Here is an 18,096-nt window from a genome sequence, read left to right as displayed (position 1 = left end):
TAAAATATGGATCCGCGAGTTTACTTATTATCAAATCAAAGGCGTGAACAAAAATATCGTGATAAATGCTTTTAATGCAATATACGTGTTTCTTGTTTAAAGTCTGAAACAAGACTGTTTTTACAATAATATCGGTTGGCGCAGCAACCTTATTCTTTTTAAAGACATAAGAGGTTTATAAACGTCTTTTATCTATGCTGACTACTGGATCATTAAAGAGGGGGCAAAACGGGTGATTTCACCCTTTGTAACAATATATATATATATATATATATATATATTCATATATATATATATGTATATATATATATATATATATATATATATATATATATATATATATATGTATATATATATTTATATATATTTATATTATACATCAATATAATAGAATATAAATGAAGGTAATTGAGGTAAATAATGTAATAAATTAAGAAATAATTGTGAATGGAAAAATCATGAACGAATGAAATAAAATGGAAAATGAGCGAATAAATAGAAATATTTGGGATTTTTCTGATAAATATACATAATTTTGAAAAATTGAAATATTGTGAAAAAAATTTTTTTTTACCAATTTTTCTCTTTTCGAATGTAAACTGAAAATTATGATATACACATTTATATTCATATATATATATTTATACCTACATATATACAGATATATATGTATATATAAATATTTATATATATTTATATTATACATTATTATAATAAAATATAAATGAAGGTAATTGAGGTAAATAATGTAATGAAATAAAAAATGATTGTGGATGGAAAAAATTGTGAAAAAATGAAATGATATAAAAAATAAGCGAATAATTGAAAATATTCAGGATTTTTCTGATAATTGTCCACAATTTTAAAAAATTGAAATATCGTGGAAAATATTTTTTTTTACCATTTTTCCTCTTTCCAAATGTAAGCTGAAAATTATAATATACACATATATATTCATATATATATGTATATATATATTTATATATATTTATATTATACATTGAAATGATAGAATATAAATAAAGGTAATTGAGGTGAATAATGTAATAAAATCAAAAATAATTATGATTGGAAAAAATTGTGAAATATTGAAATATTGTGGAAAAAATTTTTTTCTTTCAATTTCCCTCTTTTTAAAAGTAAATTGAAAATCATAATGTACATATATATAATCATATATATATGTATATATATATATATATATATATACAGATATATATATATATATATATTTGTATTATACATTAATATAATAAAATATAAATGGAGGTAATTGAGGTAAATAATGTAATAGAATAAAAAATGATTGTGATGGGAAAAATTATGAAAAAATGAAATAAAATAAAAAATGAGCGAATAATTGAAAATATTTGGGATTTTTCTGATAATCATACATAATCTTGAAAAATTGAAATACTGTGGAAAAAATTTTTTTTTCCAATTTCCCTCTTTTTGAAACTAAATTGAGAATTATAATATACATATATATATTCATACATATATGTATAAATGTATATATATGTATATGTGTATATATATGTATCGACATATATAAGTATATATATGTATATATACATATATATGTGTATATATATATATATATATATATATATATATATATATATTGTAACGATTTAGGCGTTACGTTAATAAAATATGGATCCGCGAGTTTACTTATTATCAAATCAAAGGCGTGAACAAAAATATCGTGATAAATGCTTTTAATGCAATATACGTGTTTCTTGTTTAAAGTCTGAAACAAGACTGTTTTTACAATAATATCGGTTGGCGCAGCAACCTTATTCTTTTTAAAGACATAAGACGTTCATAAACGTCTTTTATCTATGCTGACTACTAGATCATTAAAGAGGGGGCAAAACGGGTGATTTCACCCTTTGTAACACTACTCCCCCCCGAGGAAAAGAGTCGTCCCGACTCGGGAAAGATAAAATAATTATAAAAGTATTCTAGTAGTCAGTGCTCAAAGGTGAGTTGGAGCTGTGGCTCTAAAAATTTAAGAACTCCCTTTTTTACTATCTGGCATTTGCCCTCAGTCTCAAGGTAAACCACAGAAAACCTTGAGCAGATAGTTGAGCGTTAAATAATCTCAAAAATTTATGTGCCATGTTTTATAAAGGTTAGTGTTATTAAGTGTTATGTGGCTTCATGAATTCAAAGTTATCCGCAACGGCCCAGATTGATGTCGGGAAGAAATTCAATCTTCTTCATGAAGGATCCCTTCGAAACAGGTTCGGATGAAAACATCGAACCGAGAACCGACAATTCCAGGACCAAATAAGACGAAAACAGACTTCTCTTCATAGAAAATAAGGAAATCGGGGGGTGACTGAATCCAGAGCTTCTTCTGAGACAGCACACCCTAGAGTTTGGAGGACAAATGTGAGTGGTGGTATAACAATTCAAATTCACTGAGTGAATTTGGGAGAATACTTGAATAAAATAAATTGAATATGTATTCAAAAGAAAAGAAACGATCTTATCTGAATTATTTCAGCGTCCTTCTTCAAAATAAAACCACCAGTCATCCTCAGGAATCGGGGAAAAATTGGATGGGAAAAGGCTGTGTCGAGTAACCTGAAAAGTACTCACAAAAACTGACACTTAAGGTTAATAAAATGTGAAAATCAAGCAATCGCTCATCGACCTCGAAAAATAATCGTGGCTCTTTTCGCATTAATAAAACAAAGCCTATCCGATTAAAACTCGATTCTGAAGAAGAAATTTCTAGAAGGAAACAAAACCCTTAATAAAGCAAGTACAAAAATCCTTAAAAACTTGATCGGCTGTAGCTTCTGCATTGATAACTAAAACAGGAGCCGATAAAGAAGAAAAGGTTTGTTTCACTAGCCAATCTTCATGAACTTCATGGATAGTTCTGAGTAGCTCTAAAGAAATACTCGATTCTTCCTCACGAGAACGGGAACTAACTCGAGCAAAAGAAGTTTCTGGGGAAACTCGCAAATAAACAATCAAATCTACTCTGAGCTCAGACGAGCGAATGAGAAGATCAAAATTTTTTGTCAATAAATGTGATTCGAAGTCGCGAAAATTACCTAACCTTCGACGAGCTTCTACAAAACAATTGCTACTGAATATCGATCTTTCCATCACCTTTACAGGCAATGAAGTCGTCTGCAGATGTCTATCTAACATAACCATTTGAGCGAAATGTTGAAAATAATAGCAATAACGATCTGGATTCTGATACATCAAATCTAAAAGATTAATTCCAGCTACATTTCGATATTCTTCAAGAGGTTCTAAAAGTGTACAGACCTGGCGATCTGCTAAAAATCTCTTGGTGAAAGTCGTTTTTCCGCATCCGATATTTCCTTCAATAATAATCGTAAGCGGTCGAGTTTTACTCAAATGAATTCCGAAAGGTAAATTCTTCTCCCAATCGATAACCGACTGTAAAGAAGGCCAAATCGATCACAGTCGTCAAGGGTGTTCGTTTGAAGATCTAACCTCGAAGGATGTTCCTGGTCTTGGAGAGACTGTTCCAGGTTGATCCTCTTCAAAAGGAGCAAGACGATCCAAGTGAACCACTTTTTGACGCGAATGAGGAGATCTTCGGATTCTATAAACAACATCATTTATCCGGTTAACCACTAAGTAAGGGCCTTCCCAATTTCTTTGTAGCTTTGGACATCGTCCTTTCTGTCTTCGTGGTTGAAAAAGCCAAACAGAATCTCCAGGATTAAATTTTAAATCTCTGGCTCGAATATCATAACGAGTTTTTAATTTATCTGAAGCCATAGAAATTCTATTCCTAGCAAAGTGATGAATTTCTTCTAAACGTTGTTGTAATAAAGAGGCATAATCTGTTTGATGCTGTCTTTGCACAGGAACAGGGCCTTTCTCTAAATCTGACGGAAGTCGAAGATTTCTTCCAGTAAGCATGAGGGCTGGCGTCTGCTTCGTCGTCTCATGAATCGCAGATCTGTAAGATAAAAGGAAGAAAGGGATCCAGGAGTCCCAGTCTCTCTGATTCTGTTCTACGAAGGACGACAAATATTGTAGCAAAGTCCGATTCAGACGCTCTATCATGCCGTCAGATTGCGGATGCAAAGGAGTTGTACGAGTTTTCCTAACCCCTAAAATCTGAGTAACCTCTTTCATTAAGGTTGACTCAAAATTTCGGCCTTGATCAGTATGAAGTTCTAGAGGAACTCCGTGTCTACAAATAAATTCTTTAACGAATGCCTGTGCTACAGTAGAGGCTTCTTGATCAGCGAGAGGGACCACTTCAGGCCACTTAGTAAAATAATCAGCAATAACCAAAGCATATTTATTTCCAGAATGGGTTATCGGGAGAGGTCCAAGAATATCCGTTGCTATCCTTTCAAATGGAGCTCCCACGTTATAAATCTGAAGAGAGCTTTGTCCCTTCGCTCGAGGTCCTTTCTTTGCCGTCCAGACTCGACATCTTCGACACCAATCTTCAACGTCCATCCGGCAACGAGGCCAAAAGTAGAAGTTGCGAATTCTGCCCAGAGTTTTATTTGAAGCGAAATGTCCACCTGCAGGAGAATCATGATAAAGAGCAAGAATCTCCGGAACTCGTGTCCTGGGAACCAAAAGTTGCCACCTGATTTCTTTCAAGTCTGCAGATTCCCGTTTTCGGTATAAAATTCCATCAATTAAAAGGATAGAGTCCCATTGAGCCCAATAAATTTTCAAATCTGGCTCGGCTAAAGATATATCCTGCCAGTCTGGGCGAGTTTCTGCTTCTTTCCAAGACTTCACTTGATTCAAAGTGTCGTCCTCTTGTTGCGATTTTCTCCATTCCTCCTGGTTATTTTCGAAAGAAATCTTCCGTATTACAAGAGAGGGGTCACGATTTTTCTCTAATCGTGCACACTGTTTACACTCTGGCGTTTCCTCGCAGGGTCTTCGAGAGAGAGCATCAGCGTTTCCATGATGAATTCCTGCTCGATGACGAATATCAAAATCGTACTGACCGAGCCTTTCTAACCATCTAGCTACCTGACCTTCGGGAGATTTAAACGAAAGTAGCCACCTGAGAGAAGCATGATCTGTACGTATCAAAAATCTCCTGCCGTACAAATAATGGTGAAAATGTACTACGGTCTTAACAACAGCTAAAAGCTCTCTACGAGTGACACAATAATTCCTCTCGGTTTTACTCAAAACTCTGCTGAAATAGCTTATCACTCTCTCCTGACCTCCCTGAATTTGTGACAGAACCCCGCCTATTCCTGAAAGAGATGCATCCGTATCTAAAATAAAAGGAATTTCGACCTCTGAATAAGCTAAAATCGGCGAAGAAATAAGATTTTCTTTTAATTTCTTAAAAGCCTGTTCGCATTCCGGGGTCCAGTCAAAAAGAATCTTGATTGCGGTCAAATGATGGAGAGGTTTAGCTATACTAGCGAAACCTTTTACAAATCTTCTGTAATACGTACAAAGACCTAAAAAGCTCTGAATTTGTTCTTTATTCTTAGGTGTCGGCCAAGAAGAAACCTTCTCTATTTTGGATGGGTCGGTTTTCACACCTTGTGCTGAAACGATATGTCCGAGGAAGCCTACTTCTTTCTGGAACAGATGACATTTTTTCGGGCTCATTTTCAGACCTGCTTGCTTCAGCCTAGCGAAAACTTGTCTGAGATTTTGAACTTCTTCTTCAAAGTTCTTGCCAAAAACGATTATATCGTCTAAATAAACGAGGCATATTTTGCCCGTGAGCCCATGGAGAACAGCCTCCATCATTCGTTCAAAGGTAGCCGGGGCATTACTCAAACCAAACGGCATAACCTTGAACTGCCATAATCCTCCTAAACCCGTAACAAAAGCTGTTTTTTCTTTATCTAGAGGATCCATTTCGACCTGCCACTATCCGCTCTGAAGATCTATGGTGCTGAACCAAGTTGCACCAGCTATCAGGTCGAGTGTCTCGTCGATTCTGGGTAGAGGGTAAGAATCTTTCTTCGTTATATCGTTTAGCTTCCTGTAATCGATACAAAATCGTTTGGATCCGTCCTTTTTGTTAACAAGGACGATTGGTGAAGCCCAGGGACTAGACGATGGCTCAATCACATCGTTCGCTAGCATGTCTTCCACAAGCTTCTTCACCTCTTCTCGGGCGTTGAGAGCGAGTCTTCGAGGAGCTTGTTTAATTGGTGAACTCTCTCCGACGTCGATCTTGTGCTTGACAGAAGTACATCGGCCCTTATCACCACTATCTTTGGCAAAAGAATCTTTAAATTCTAGCAAAAGAGATTTAAACGATTCTTCCTGAGCTGAATTTAACGAAATCGAAGATTTCTCAACAAGGCTCCGTAAATGAAGAGGAAAATGTTGTTGCAAATCATCTTCCGACAGTTCTATTTCTCGAATTCTAGGAGGAGTCCAATAAATTCCATTCCTATTTGTACAAAGAGTTATTTCGCGATTGTTTGAAGCTAGTGAATTTCTCTTAGTCGAGATAACACAGTTATGAGCTGTAAGAAAGTCTATTCCCAAAATACCTTCATCCTCTATATCTGCTATAAAAACCTTATGTGGAGAGTCGATACACCCAAAAAGGTTAATTTGGACAGTAGCCTGTCTCAAAACCGGGGTCGTCTCTCCAGTGGCTGTTCGCAGAGAAAAAGAGGGAACAATCCGGTCATCGGATTTAAAGAGATCCGATCGAACTACGGTTACTTCTGCGCCCGTGTCTATTACCCACAGACAATCGACGCCATTAACAGTACCACGCGCGTAAAGACCAGACTGTCGCAGACTTCTAATTAAAAACTGTTCTCTGAGAGGGCTTTCACTATTAACAATCTGCGATGATTTTCGCCCTGACAAATCATCTGAAACTAGTTTTTTGAGTGAGTTCCTGTTGAAGAACTCGATTGAGGATCTGCTTCCCCTTTTTCTATATTTTTCTTACGCCAATTATAAGAATTTGGATTCGAGCCTTGCATCGGCTTTCCACTAGATTTTTTAATTAAAAAACAATGATTGGCGTCGTGGCCTGTTTTTTTACAAAATATACAAGTCAAGCTAGTTTGACTTGTCACGACCACGTTTTTATTTATACGCTCGTTTCGACGGTTTTGAAAAGAACCTCGATTTCTTGATTTAAAATTGTTACCGTTATTTCTATTTTTATAATTTTGAGGTTTTGGCTCCTCCAAGTATTCAAAACTCTGTCTTCCTGAGGTGTTTTCAGACACCTCAATCCGACGAAGTTTGCTTAACCCAAAATATTGCTTTCTCATTGCCTCCACCTCGAGGGCTTTGGCGGTTGCCTCCCGCAGAGAAGTGAGGCCCGACGTTCCAACGGCCATTTTAATTTCCGGATCATTAATCGCATTCAAAAAAGCTTGCGTTGCTAATAAGTTACGAGACGGCTCGTGATCCGGCAAAGCTATACGAGAAAGCCGTTCAATGTCCTGACTAAGAGACGCAAGGTCTTCGTCTCGTCCTTGTCTTCTCGTCTGTAATTGTGCTGTGTACAGTTTTGTTAAGTGGTCATTTCCGTACCTCAACTTTAATGCAGAACTAAGTTTTTCATAATCAGAGATTTCTTCCTCAGACAACGCCGTTAAAACGTTCAAAGCCGGCGTTCGAAGACAGGAGGCAAGACTGTGGGCCCTCATGGCGGAGTCCCACTGATTATGTTTAGCAATTGTATTAAACTGGCGTTCGTAATCTGCCCATGGAACTTTTCCGTCAAAAATTGGCGGTTTTAAAGGATAAAGAGGCTTCTCATTAATCTGAGAAGCAACCTCAGGAAATCCTGAATTATTTAATTGATTAAAATGAGAATATTGAGGTCGAACTTGAGGCAAAGACTCGGAAAAACCAACCTCATTATTAACCGTTACTCTACCAATTGGGGATTCAACTACTCCCCTAGTAAAAGGCACAGACCTTAAGTCTCGTACATCCTGGAACTGTCCTGGATGTCGGACCTGTCGAACAGCGGGAACGGGAACAGGAGAAGGAACAGGAGAGGGAAGCGGCGTAATGACTCCGGAACCTCGTGGAGTGACAGCCGGTTCTCCTGAGCCATTCACCTGATGAACAGCCTGAAGAGCTGCCACAGTCGTCCGGAACAGTTCGTGTAGACTAGTTTCGGATCGTTCTTGTGCCTCTCGATCAAGCCTGCGCTGTTCCAGCTGTTGTTCCTGTTCTCTTCTTCGCTGTTCCAACTGTTGTTCTTGTTCTCTTTTTCGCTGTTCCAACTGTTGTTCTTGTTCTCTTTTTCGCTGCTCTTGTTGATCAAGAAGCAGCTGAAGAAGTTGCTGTTGTTGGCGCTCAGCAGCCTCTTGCTGTTGAGACATGATCTTCAGCAGATCAATTTGAGAGATTGTCGAAGGAATTGGAAGAGGGTCCACTGAAGGCGATGGAATTGTTTCAGGGACCCGCGGATTCTCCATAACAAAAGGTTCTTCTCCGCTACTTTCTCTTCTTCGTGAGCGCGTCAAACGACTGCTACTCATAATTAAAGTTCGCGCACTGAGTTGATTCAATTAATAAGAACTCAAGATCCCGCTTCTGACACCAATTGTAACGATTTAGGCGTTACGTTAATAAAATATGGATCCGCGAGTTTACTTATTATCAAATCAAAGGCGTGAACAAAAATATCGTGATAAATGCTTTTAATGCAATATACGTGTTTCTTGTTTAAAGTCTGAAACAAGACTGTTTTTACAATAATATCGGTTGGCGCAGCAACCTTATTCTTTTTAAAGACATAAGAGGTTTATAAACGTCTTTTATCTATGCTGACTACTGGATCATTAAAGAGGGGGCAAAACGGGTGATTTCACCCTTTGTAACAATATATATATATATATATATATATATATATTCATATATATATATATGTATATATATATATATATATATATATATATATATATATATATATATATATATGTATATATATATTTATATATATTTATATTATACATCAATATAATAGAATATAAATGAAGGTAATTGAGGTAAATAATGTAATAAATTAAGAAATAATTGTGAATGGAAAAATCATGAACGAATGAAATAAAATGGAAAATAAGCGAATAAATAGAAATATTTGGGATTTTTCTGATAAATATACATAATTTTGAAAAATTGAAATATTGTGAAAAAAATTTTTTTTTACCAATTTTTCTCTTTTCGAATGTAAACTGAAAATTATGATATACACATTTATATTCATATATATATATTTATACCTACATATATACAGATATATATGTATATATAAATATTTATATATATTTATATTATACATTATTATAATAAAATATAAATGAAGGTAATTGAGGTAAATAATGTAATGAAATAAAAAATGATTGAGAATGAAAAAATAATAAAAAAATAACATAAAATGGAAAATAAGCGAATAAATAAAATTATTTGAGATTTTTCTGATAATTGTTCATAATTTTAAAAAATTGAAATATTGTGAAAAAATTTTTTTTTTATCATTTTTCTTCTCTTTAAATGTAAACTGAAAATTATAATATACATATATACATTCATATATATACGTATATATATATATATATATATACATATCTATATATATATATTTATATTATACATTAATATAATAAAATATAAATGAAGGTAATTGAGGTAAATAATGTCATAAAATAAAAAATAATTGCGAATGGAAAAATCATAAAAAAATGAAATAAAATAAAAAATGAGCGAGTAATTAAAAATATTCAGGATTTTTCTAATAATTATACATAATTTTGAAGAATTGAGATTGTGTGGAAAAAAATTTTTTTTTTTGAATTTCCATCTTTCAAAAGTAAATTGAAAATCATAATATACATATATATGTTCATACATAAATGTGTATATATATATACACACATATATATATATGTATATATATATATATATATGTATATATATATATGTATATATGTATATTTATATATATATATAGATATATACGAGGTGTGTTCAAAAAGTAAGGTGACTTTTCTAATTTCGCGGGCTATGTCCGTTCGATCTTCGATTTTTTTTTATGTTATGTTGGTACACTTGTTCCGAACATCTGTACACAGTTTCAAGTGTATAGCATGTTTAGTTTGTTTTTGACAGATACAAAGGTGAGACGTATTTTGGTGTGCTCGGCGATTTTTTGCTATCAAGAAAAATGGATCAAAGAATTTGCATCAAATTTTGTGTAAAAAATGGAATTAAGTGCTCCAAAACACTTGAAATGTTGACAGTGGCATACGGTGAGTCTACTCTTAGTAAAAAAAACGTTTATAAGTGGTACAAGCTCTTCCAAGATGGCCGAGAAGATGCCAATGACGAACCTCGCTCTGGACGCCCCAGCACGTCAACAACAGATGAAAACGTTGAAGCAGTGAAGAAAATTGTTTTGGAAAATCGTCGAATCACTATCAGAGAAGTTGCTGAGGATGTTGGCATATCGGTTGGCTCGTGCCATGAAATTTTTTCGGATGTTTTGGGTATGAGACGTGTGTCAGCGAAGTTTGTTCCGAAACTGCTTAATTTTCACCAGAAGAATCGTCGCATGAGCATCGCTCAGGAGCTGTTGAATGACGTCAATGATGATCCTGATTTACTCAAAAGGGTCATAACTGGTGACGAATCATACCAGCACTTAATTCCATTTTTTACACAAAATTTGATGCAAATTCTTTGATCCATTTTTCTTGATAGCAAAAAATCGCCGAGCACACCAAAATACGTCTCACCTTTGTATCTGTCAAAAACAAACTAAACATGCTATACACTTGAGACTGTGTACAGATGTTCGGGACAAGTGTAACAACATAACATAAAAAAAAATCGAAGATCGAACGGACATAGCCCGCGAAATTAGAAAAGTCACCTTACTTTTTGAACACACCTCGTATGTATGTATATATTTATATATATATTTATATGATACATCAATATAATAGAATAAAAATGAAGGTAATTGAGGCAAATAATGTAATGAAATAAAAAATGAGCGAGTAATTAAAAATATTCAGGATTTTTCTAATAATTATACATTATTTTGAAGAATTGAGATAGTGTGGAAAAAAATTTTTTTTTTTGAATTCCCATCTTTCAAAAGTAAATTGAAAATCATAATATACATATATATATTCATACATATATGTATATATATATATGAATATATATATATATGTGTATATATATACATCTACATATATAAGTACATGTATGTATATATATGTGTATGTATATATATATATGTATGTATATATATATATATATATTTATATATATATATGTATATATATGTATATTTATATATATTTAGATATATATGTATGTATATATTTATATATATTTATATTACACATCAATATAATAGAATATAAATGAAGGTAATTGAGGTGAATAATGTAATAAAATAAAAAATGATTGTGAATGGAAAAAATTATAAAAAAATGAAATAAAATAAAAAATAAGCGAGTAATTAAAAATATTCAGGATTTCTCTGATAATTATACATAATTTTAAAAAATTGAAATATTGTGGGAAAAAATTTTTTTTTTCAATTTCCTTTCTTTTAAAAGTAAATTGAAAATCATAATATACATATGAATATTCATATACATATGTATATATATATATATATGTATATATATATATGTATATATATATGTGTATATATATATATCTACATATATAAGTATATATATGAATATATATATATGTGTATATATATATATATATATATATATATATATATATATATATATATATATATATATATATGTATGTATATATATATATATATATATGTATATATATATGTATATATGTATATATATATTTATATATATTTATATTATACATTAAAATGATAGAATATTAATAAAGGTAATTGAGGTGAATAGTGTGATAAAATGAAAAATAATTATGATTGGGAAAAATTGTAAAATATTGAAATATTGTGGAAAAAATTTTTTTCTTTCAATTTCCCTCTTTTTAAAAGTAAATTGAAAATCATAATGTACTTATATATAATCATATATATATGTATATATATATATATATATATATATATACATATATATATATATATATTTATATTATACATTAATATAATAAAATATAAATGAAGGTAATTGAGGTAAATAATGTACTAAAATAAAAAATGATTGTGAAAGGAAAAATTATGAAAAAATGAGATAAAATAAAAAATGAGCAAGTCATTAAAAATATTCAGGATTTTTCTAATAATTATACATAATTTTGAAAAATTGAAATGGTGTGGAAAAAATTTTTTTTTTTCAATTTCCCTTTTTTTAAAAGTAAATTGAAAATTATAATATACATCTATATATTCATATACAGGGTGTCCCTAAATTGAGGGACACGGACCAGCCAGCGTGATACCTGACTGAAATGCAACCGAGAATTTCTTTACCGGAAGCTCGTCCGACGCATAGTTTTTGAATTATAAGCGATAGCGTTAGGCCAATCAGAGTGCACCATTTCATCTGGATTTGCCGCCACGGAAATTGCTGTTTTGTTCGTCTGGGTGAATTATTATTATTCGGTTACAAATTAAATATCGGCACCTCCCCTCACTCGCTGTTGTACCCCTTCTCGAGCGCTGACCTCGGTATTGTTGCCGCGGCACACGCTGCCGGCCGCACACCCACGGACGCACACTCGTGTGTGTGAAAATAAGCGAATGCCCAGCTACACAATACTACGAAACACACATCTACGAGTGAAAATAAAAATAAATCTCCAAATAAATCAGCGGATTTAAGATTAATTGTTATAAAACACTTCCAATCATCGATGTATGCATAAAACTAGAGATTTTAGATGATTGATATGCCGTTAGGGTTCATAATTAGTCATTCAATCAATCTGAATTATGCTTTCCGAAAATTTTTTGTGTCTTTGCAACATAACTTTTCCACTAGTTTGAAATTCATCATTGACAACCGATTTTTCAATAATGCGAGGGAACAACAACTCGCTGAAATGACGTGTCAATAGGTTTGTAAATCACTTACGATTCACCTGAGTTAACACAAAATAACTGAATAAATGAGAATTCACTGAATCACTAAAATTAATAACTGAAATCATGAGAATAATTCGAGATATAACTGAATTAGGAAGAGTTTTAATAAGTCAAGTTACTTTGAATAACTTTAGATTCGTGCCAAAATTTTATGTTTAGAGAGAAAAATCAATAAATTCAGATGAAAAAGTAATTTTAAATCAAGAAGAAGAAAATTTCCAAATACCTGGATTCAAATGAAGCAATTTCAATTTAATAAATCTATCCGAATTTGAAGAAAAATAATTATTATTATTTGGACCAGAAAAATGAAGTCGAATTACATGAATAAATTCAATTAATTCAACTCACAAAAATATGGTGTCATTCAAATTCCCAGTTATTTCCTCGTCGATTCAATGTGGGTCTGGAGCCGCTTGTTTACTCACACGAACGATGCAATACAGTATCGATGTATGTGATTTAAGTATCAATCACTCAAAATTTATCAAACTTAAAAATACTTTGAATAAGACTATGAATCATCGAAATATCTCTTCTGATATTAAGACTACACGCAGAAATGTACCAAATTGATTAATTTTTACAATTGAATCGAGCCGTGTCTGATTATTTTGTTGAAATCGATTAATCGATACATCGATTATTCTCAGATAAGTGGCCATCACTAGCATTGATCACAACAATTTCAACGTTACTTGCCACTCCAGATCCACATTGAATCGACGAGGAAATAACTGGGAATTTGAATGACACCATATTTTATTGAGTTGAATTAATTGAATTCATTCATGTAGGTCGACTTCATTTTTCTATTCCAAATAATAATAATTATTTTTCTTCAAATTCAGATAGATTTATTAAATTGAAATTGCTTCATTTGAATTCAGGTATTTGGGAATTTCCTTCTTCTTGATTTAAAATTACTTTTTTATTTGAATTTAATTATTTTTCGCTCTAAACATAAAATTTTGGCACGAATCTAAAGTTATTCAAAGTAACTTGACTTATTACAACTCTTCCTAATTCAGTTAAATCTCAAATAATTCTCCAGATTTCAGTTATCATTTTTAGTGAGTCAGTGAATTCTCATTTATTCAGTTATTTTGTGGTAACTCAGGTGAATCGTAAGTGATTTACAAACCTATTGACACGTCATTTCAGCGAGTTGTTGTTCCCTCGCATTATTGAAAAATCGGATGTCAATGATCAATTTCAAACTAGTGAAAAAGTTATGTTGCAAAGACACAAAAAATGTTCGGAAAGCATAATTCAGATTGATTGAATGACTAATTATGAACCCTAACGGCATATCAATCATCTAAAATCTCTAGTTTTATGCATACATCGATGATTGGAAGTGTTTTATAACATTAAATCTTAAATCCGCTGATTTATTTGGAGATTTATTTTTATTTTCACTCGTAGATGTGTGTTTCGTAGTATTGTGTAGCTGGGCATTCGCTTATTTTCACACACACGAGTGTGCGTCCGTGGGTGTGCGGCCGGCAGCGTGTGCCGCGGCAACAATACCGATGTCAGCGCTCGAGAAGGGGTACAACAGCGAGTGAGGGGAGGTGCCGATATTTAATTTGTAACCGAATAATAATAATTCACCCAGACGAACAAAACAGCAATTTCCGTGGCGGCAAATCCAGATGAAATGGTGCACTCTGATTGGCCTAACGCTATCGCTTATAATTCAAAAACTATGCGTCGGACGAGCTTCCGGTAAAGAAATTCTCGGTTGCATTTCAGTCAGGTATCACGCTCGCTGGTCCGTGTCCCTCAATTTAGGGACACCCTGTATATGTATACATATATATACATATATATATGTATGTTGATATGAATGTGTATATATATATATATATATACATATATATATTTATGTGTGTATATATATATGTATATATATATATATATATATATATATATATATTTATATATATTCATATTATACATTAATATAATGGAATATAAATAAAGGTAATTGAGGTGAATAATGTCATAAAATAAAAAATAATTGTGAATGGAAAAAACATAGAAAAATGAAATAAAATAAAAAATGAGCGAGTAATTAAAAATATTCAGGATTTTTCTAATAATTATACATAATTTTGAAGAATCGAGATAGTGTGGAAAAAATTTTTTTTTTTCAAATTCCCATCTTTCAAAAGTAAATTGAAAATCATAATATACATATATATATTCATACAAATATGTATATATATATATATATATATATATATATGTGTATATATACATCTATATATGTAAGTACTTATATGTATATATGTGTATATATATATATATATATATATATATATGTATATATATATATATATTTATATATATATATATATGTATATATATGTATATTTATATATATTTAGATATATACGTATGTATATATTTATATATATTTATATTACACATCAATATAATAGAATATAAATGAAGGTAATTGAGGTAAATAATGTAATAAAATGAAAAATAATTGTGAATTGAAAAGTCATGAAAAAATAAAATAAAATAAAAAATAAGCGAGTAATTAAAAATATTCAGGATTTTTCTAATAATTAAACATAATTTTGAAAAATTGGAATAGTGTGGAAAAAATTTTTTTTTTCAAATTTCCTTCATTCAAAAGTAAATTGAAAATCATAATATACATGTATATATTCATACATATATGTATATATATATATATATGTATATCTGTATATATATGTATCGACATATATAAGTATATATATGTATATATACATATATATGTGTATATATGTATATATATATATATGTATTATTTATTTATGTATTATTTATATATATATTTATGTATATATATGTATATTTATATATACATATAGATATATATGTATGTATATATTTATACATATTTATATTATACATCAATATAACAGAATATAAATGAAGGTGATTGGGGTAAATAATGTAATAAAATAAAAAATGATTGTGACTGGAAAAAATTACAAAAAAATGAAATAAAATAAAAAATAAGCGACTAATTGGAAATATTCAGGATTTTTCTAATAATTATACGTAATTTTAAAAAATTGAAATGTTGTGGAAAAAATTTTTTTTTTCAATTTCCCTTCTTTTAAAAGTGAATTGAAAATTATAATATACATATATATATATCCATATATATATGTATATATATATATATATATACACATATATATATATATATTTATATTATACATTAATATAATAAAATATAAATAAAGGTAATTGAGGTAAATAATGTAATAAAATAAAAAATGATTGTGATGGGAAAAATTATGAAAAAATGAAATAAAATAAAAAATAAGCGAGTAATTGAAGATATTCAGGATTTTTTTTATAATCATACATAATTTTGAATAATTGAAATAGCGTGGAAAAAATTTTTTTTTTTCAATTTCCTTTCTTTCAAAAGTGAATTGAAAATCATAATATACATGTATATATTCATACATATATGTATATGTATATATATATATATATATATATATATATATATATATATATATATATATATATATATATATATATATATATATATATATATATATATATATATATACATATATATATATATATTCATTCACATATATTTATATTATACATCCATATAATGGATTATAAATTAAGGTAATTAAGGTAAATCATGTAATAAAATAAAAAATGATCATGAATGAGAAAAATTATAGAAAAATGGAATAAAATAAAAGGTAAGCGAATAATTAAAAATACTAAGGATTTTTCTAATAATTATACATAATTTTCAAAAATTGAAATAATGTGAAAAAATTTTTTTTTTCGAATTTCCCTTCTTTTAAAAGTGAATTGCAAATTATAAAATACATATACGTATATACACACACACGCATGTATATATACATATATATATATATGTATGTACCTATATATATATATATATTTATATATATATATATATATATACATATATATATATATATATATACATATTTCTATATATATATATATATTTACATATATTTATATTGTACATCCATATGATAGAATATAAATGAAGGTCATTAAGGTGAATCATGTAATAAAATAAAGAATGATCATGAATAAAAAAAATTATAGAAAAATGGAATAAAATAAAAAGTAAGCGAATAATTAAAAATATCTAGGATTTTTCTAATGATTATACATAATTTTAAAAAATTGAAATAATGTGAGAAAAATTTTTTTTCTGAATTTTCCTTTTTTTGAAAGTGAATTGCAAATTATAATATACATATACATATGTACACACACACGCATGTATATATACATATATATATATATATATATATATATATATATATATATATATATGTATATATATATATACATATATATATATATATATATATATATATATATATATATATATATTCATTTACATATATTCATATTATACATCCATATAATAGAATATAAATTAAGGTGATTAAGGTAAATCATGTGATAGAATAGAAAATGATTATGAATGAAAAAAATTATAGAAAAATAAAATAAAATAAAAAGTAAGCGGATGATTAAAAATATTCAGGATTTTTCCAATAATTATACATGATTTTGAAAAATTGAAATAATGTGAAAAAATTTTTTTTTTCCAAATTTCCCTTTGTCCAAAAGTGAATTGCGAATTATAATATACATATACATACATACACACACACGCATGCATATATACATACACATATATATATATATATATGTATATATCTATATATATATATATATATATGTATAGATATTCATTTACATATATTTATATTGTACATCCATATGATAGAATATAAATGAAGGTAACTGAGGTGAATCATGTAATAAAATAAAAAATGATTATGAATAAAAGAAATTATGAAAAAATGGTATGAAATGAAAAGTAGGCGAATAATTAAAAATATTTAGGATTTTTCTAATGATTATACATAATTTTAAAAAATTGAAATAATGCGAAAAAAATTTTTTTTCTGAATTTCCCTTTTTTTAAAAGTAAATTGCAAATTATAATATAC

General features: G+C 29.6%; 2 protein-coding genes across 2 annotated transcripts; one reads left to right on the top strand and one right to left on the bottom strand.

The window, feature by feature from the left end:
* Positions 1-6,368: 6,368 nt before the first annotated feature.
* Positions 6,369-8,574, bottom strand: LOC124294393. Its single transcript, XM_046739344.1, has 3 exons — positions 8,226-8,574; positions 7,184-8,192; positions 6,369-6,382 (listed from the first exon to the last, which is right to left on the bottom strand). The coding sequence occupies exons 1-3, from the start codon at positions 8,481-8,483 to the stop codon at positions 6,369-6,371; spliced, it is 1,281 nt and encodes a 426-aa protein (XP_046595300.1). The 5' UTR covers positions 8,484-8,574.
* A 1,660-nt stretch (positions 8,575-10,234) lies between these two features.
* LOC124294392 (protein GVQW3-like) lies at positions 10,235-10,687 on the top strand. Its single transcript, XM_046739343.1, has one exon. The coding sequence runs from the start codon at positions 10,235-10,237 to the stop codon at positions 10,685-10,687; it is 453 nt and encodes a 150-aa protein (XP_046595299.1).
* Positions 10,688-18,096: the final 7,409 nt, after the last annotated feature.

This window comes from Neodiprion lecontei, chromosome 5 (assembly GCF_021901455.1).
Source record: "Neodiprion lecontei isolate iyNeoLeco1 chromosome 5, iyNeoLeco1.1, whole genome shotgun sequence".
Classification (NCBI taxonomy): domain Eukaryota; kingdom Metazoa; phylum Arthropoda; class Insecta; order Hymenoptera; family Diprionidae; genus Neodiprion; species Neodiprion lecontei.
The sequence above is the reverse complement of the archived record's forward strand: the minus strand, read 5'-3'. Positions and strand labels throughout refer to the sequence as shown.

Bases quoted from the DNA above. Each gene is read 5' to 3' on its own strand.
- LOC124294393 (XM_046739344.1), bottom strand. From the start codon at position 8,483: ATGAGTAGCAGTCGTTTGACGCGCTCACGAAGAAGAGAAAGTAGCGGA. The intron at 8,193-8,225 runs TTGGAACAGCGA...CAAGAACAACAG, and splicing joins AAAGAGAACAAGAACAACAG to TTGGAACAGCGAAGAAGAGA.
- LOC124294392 (XM_046739343.1), top strand. From the start codon at position 10,235: ATGTTGACAGTGGCATACGGTGAGTCTACTCTTAGTAAAAAAAACGTT.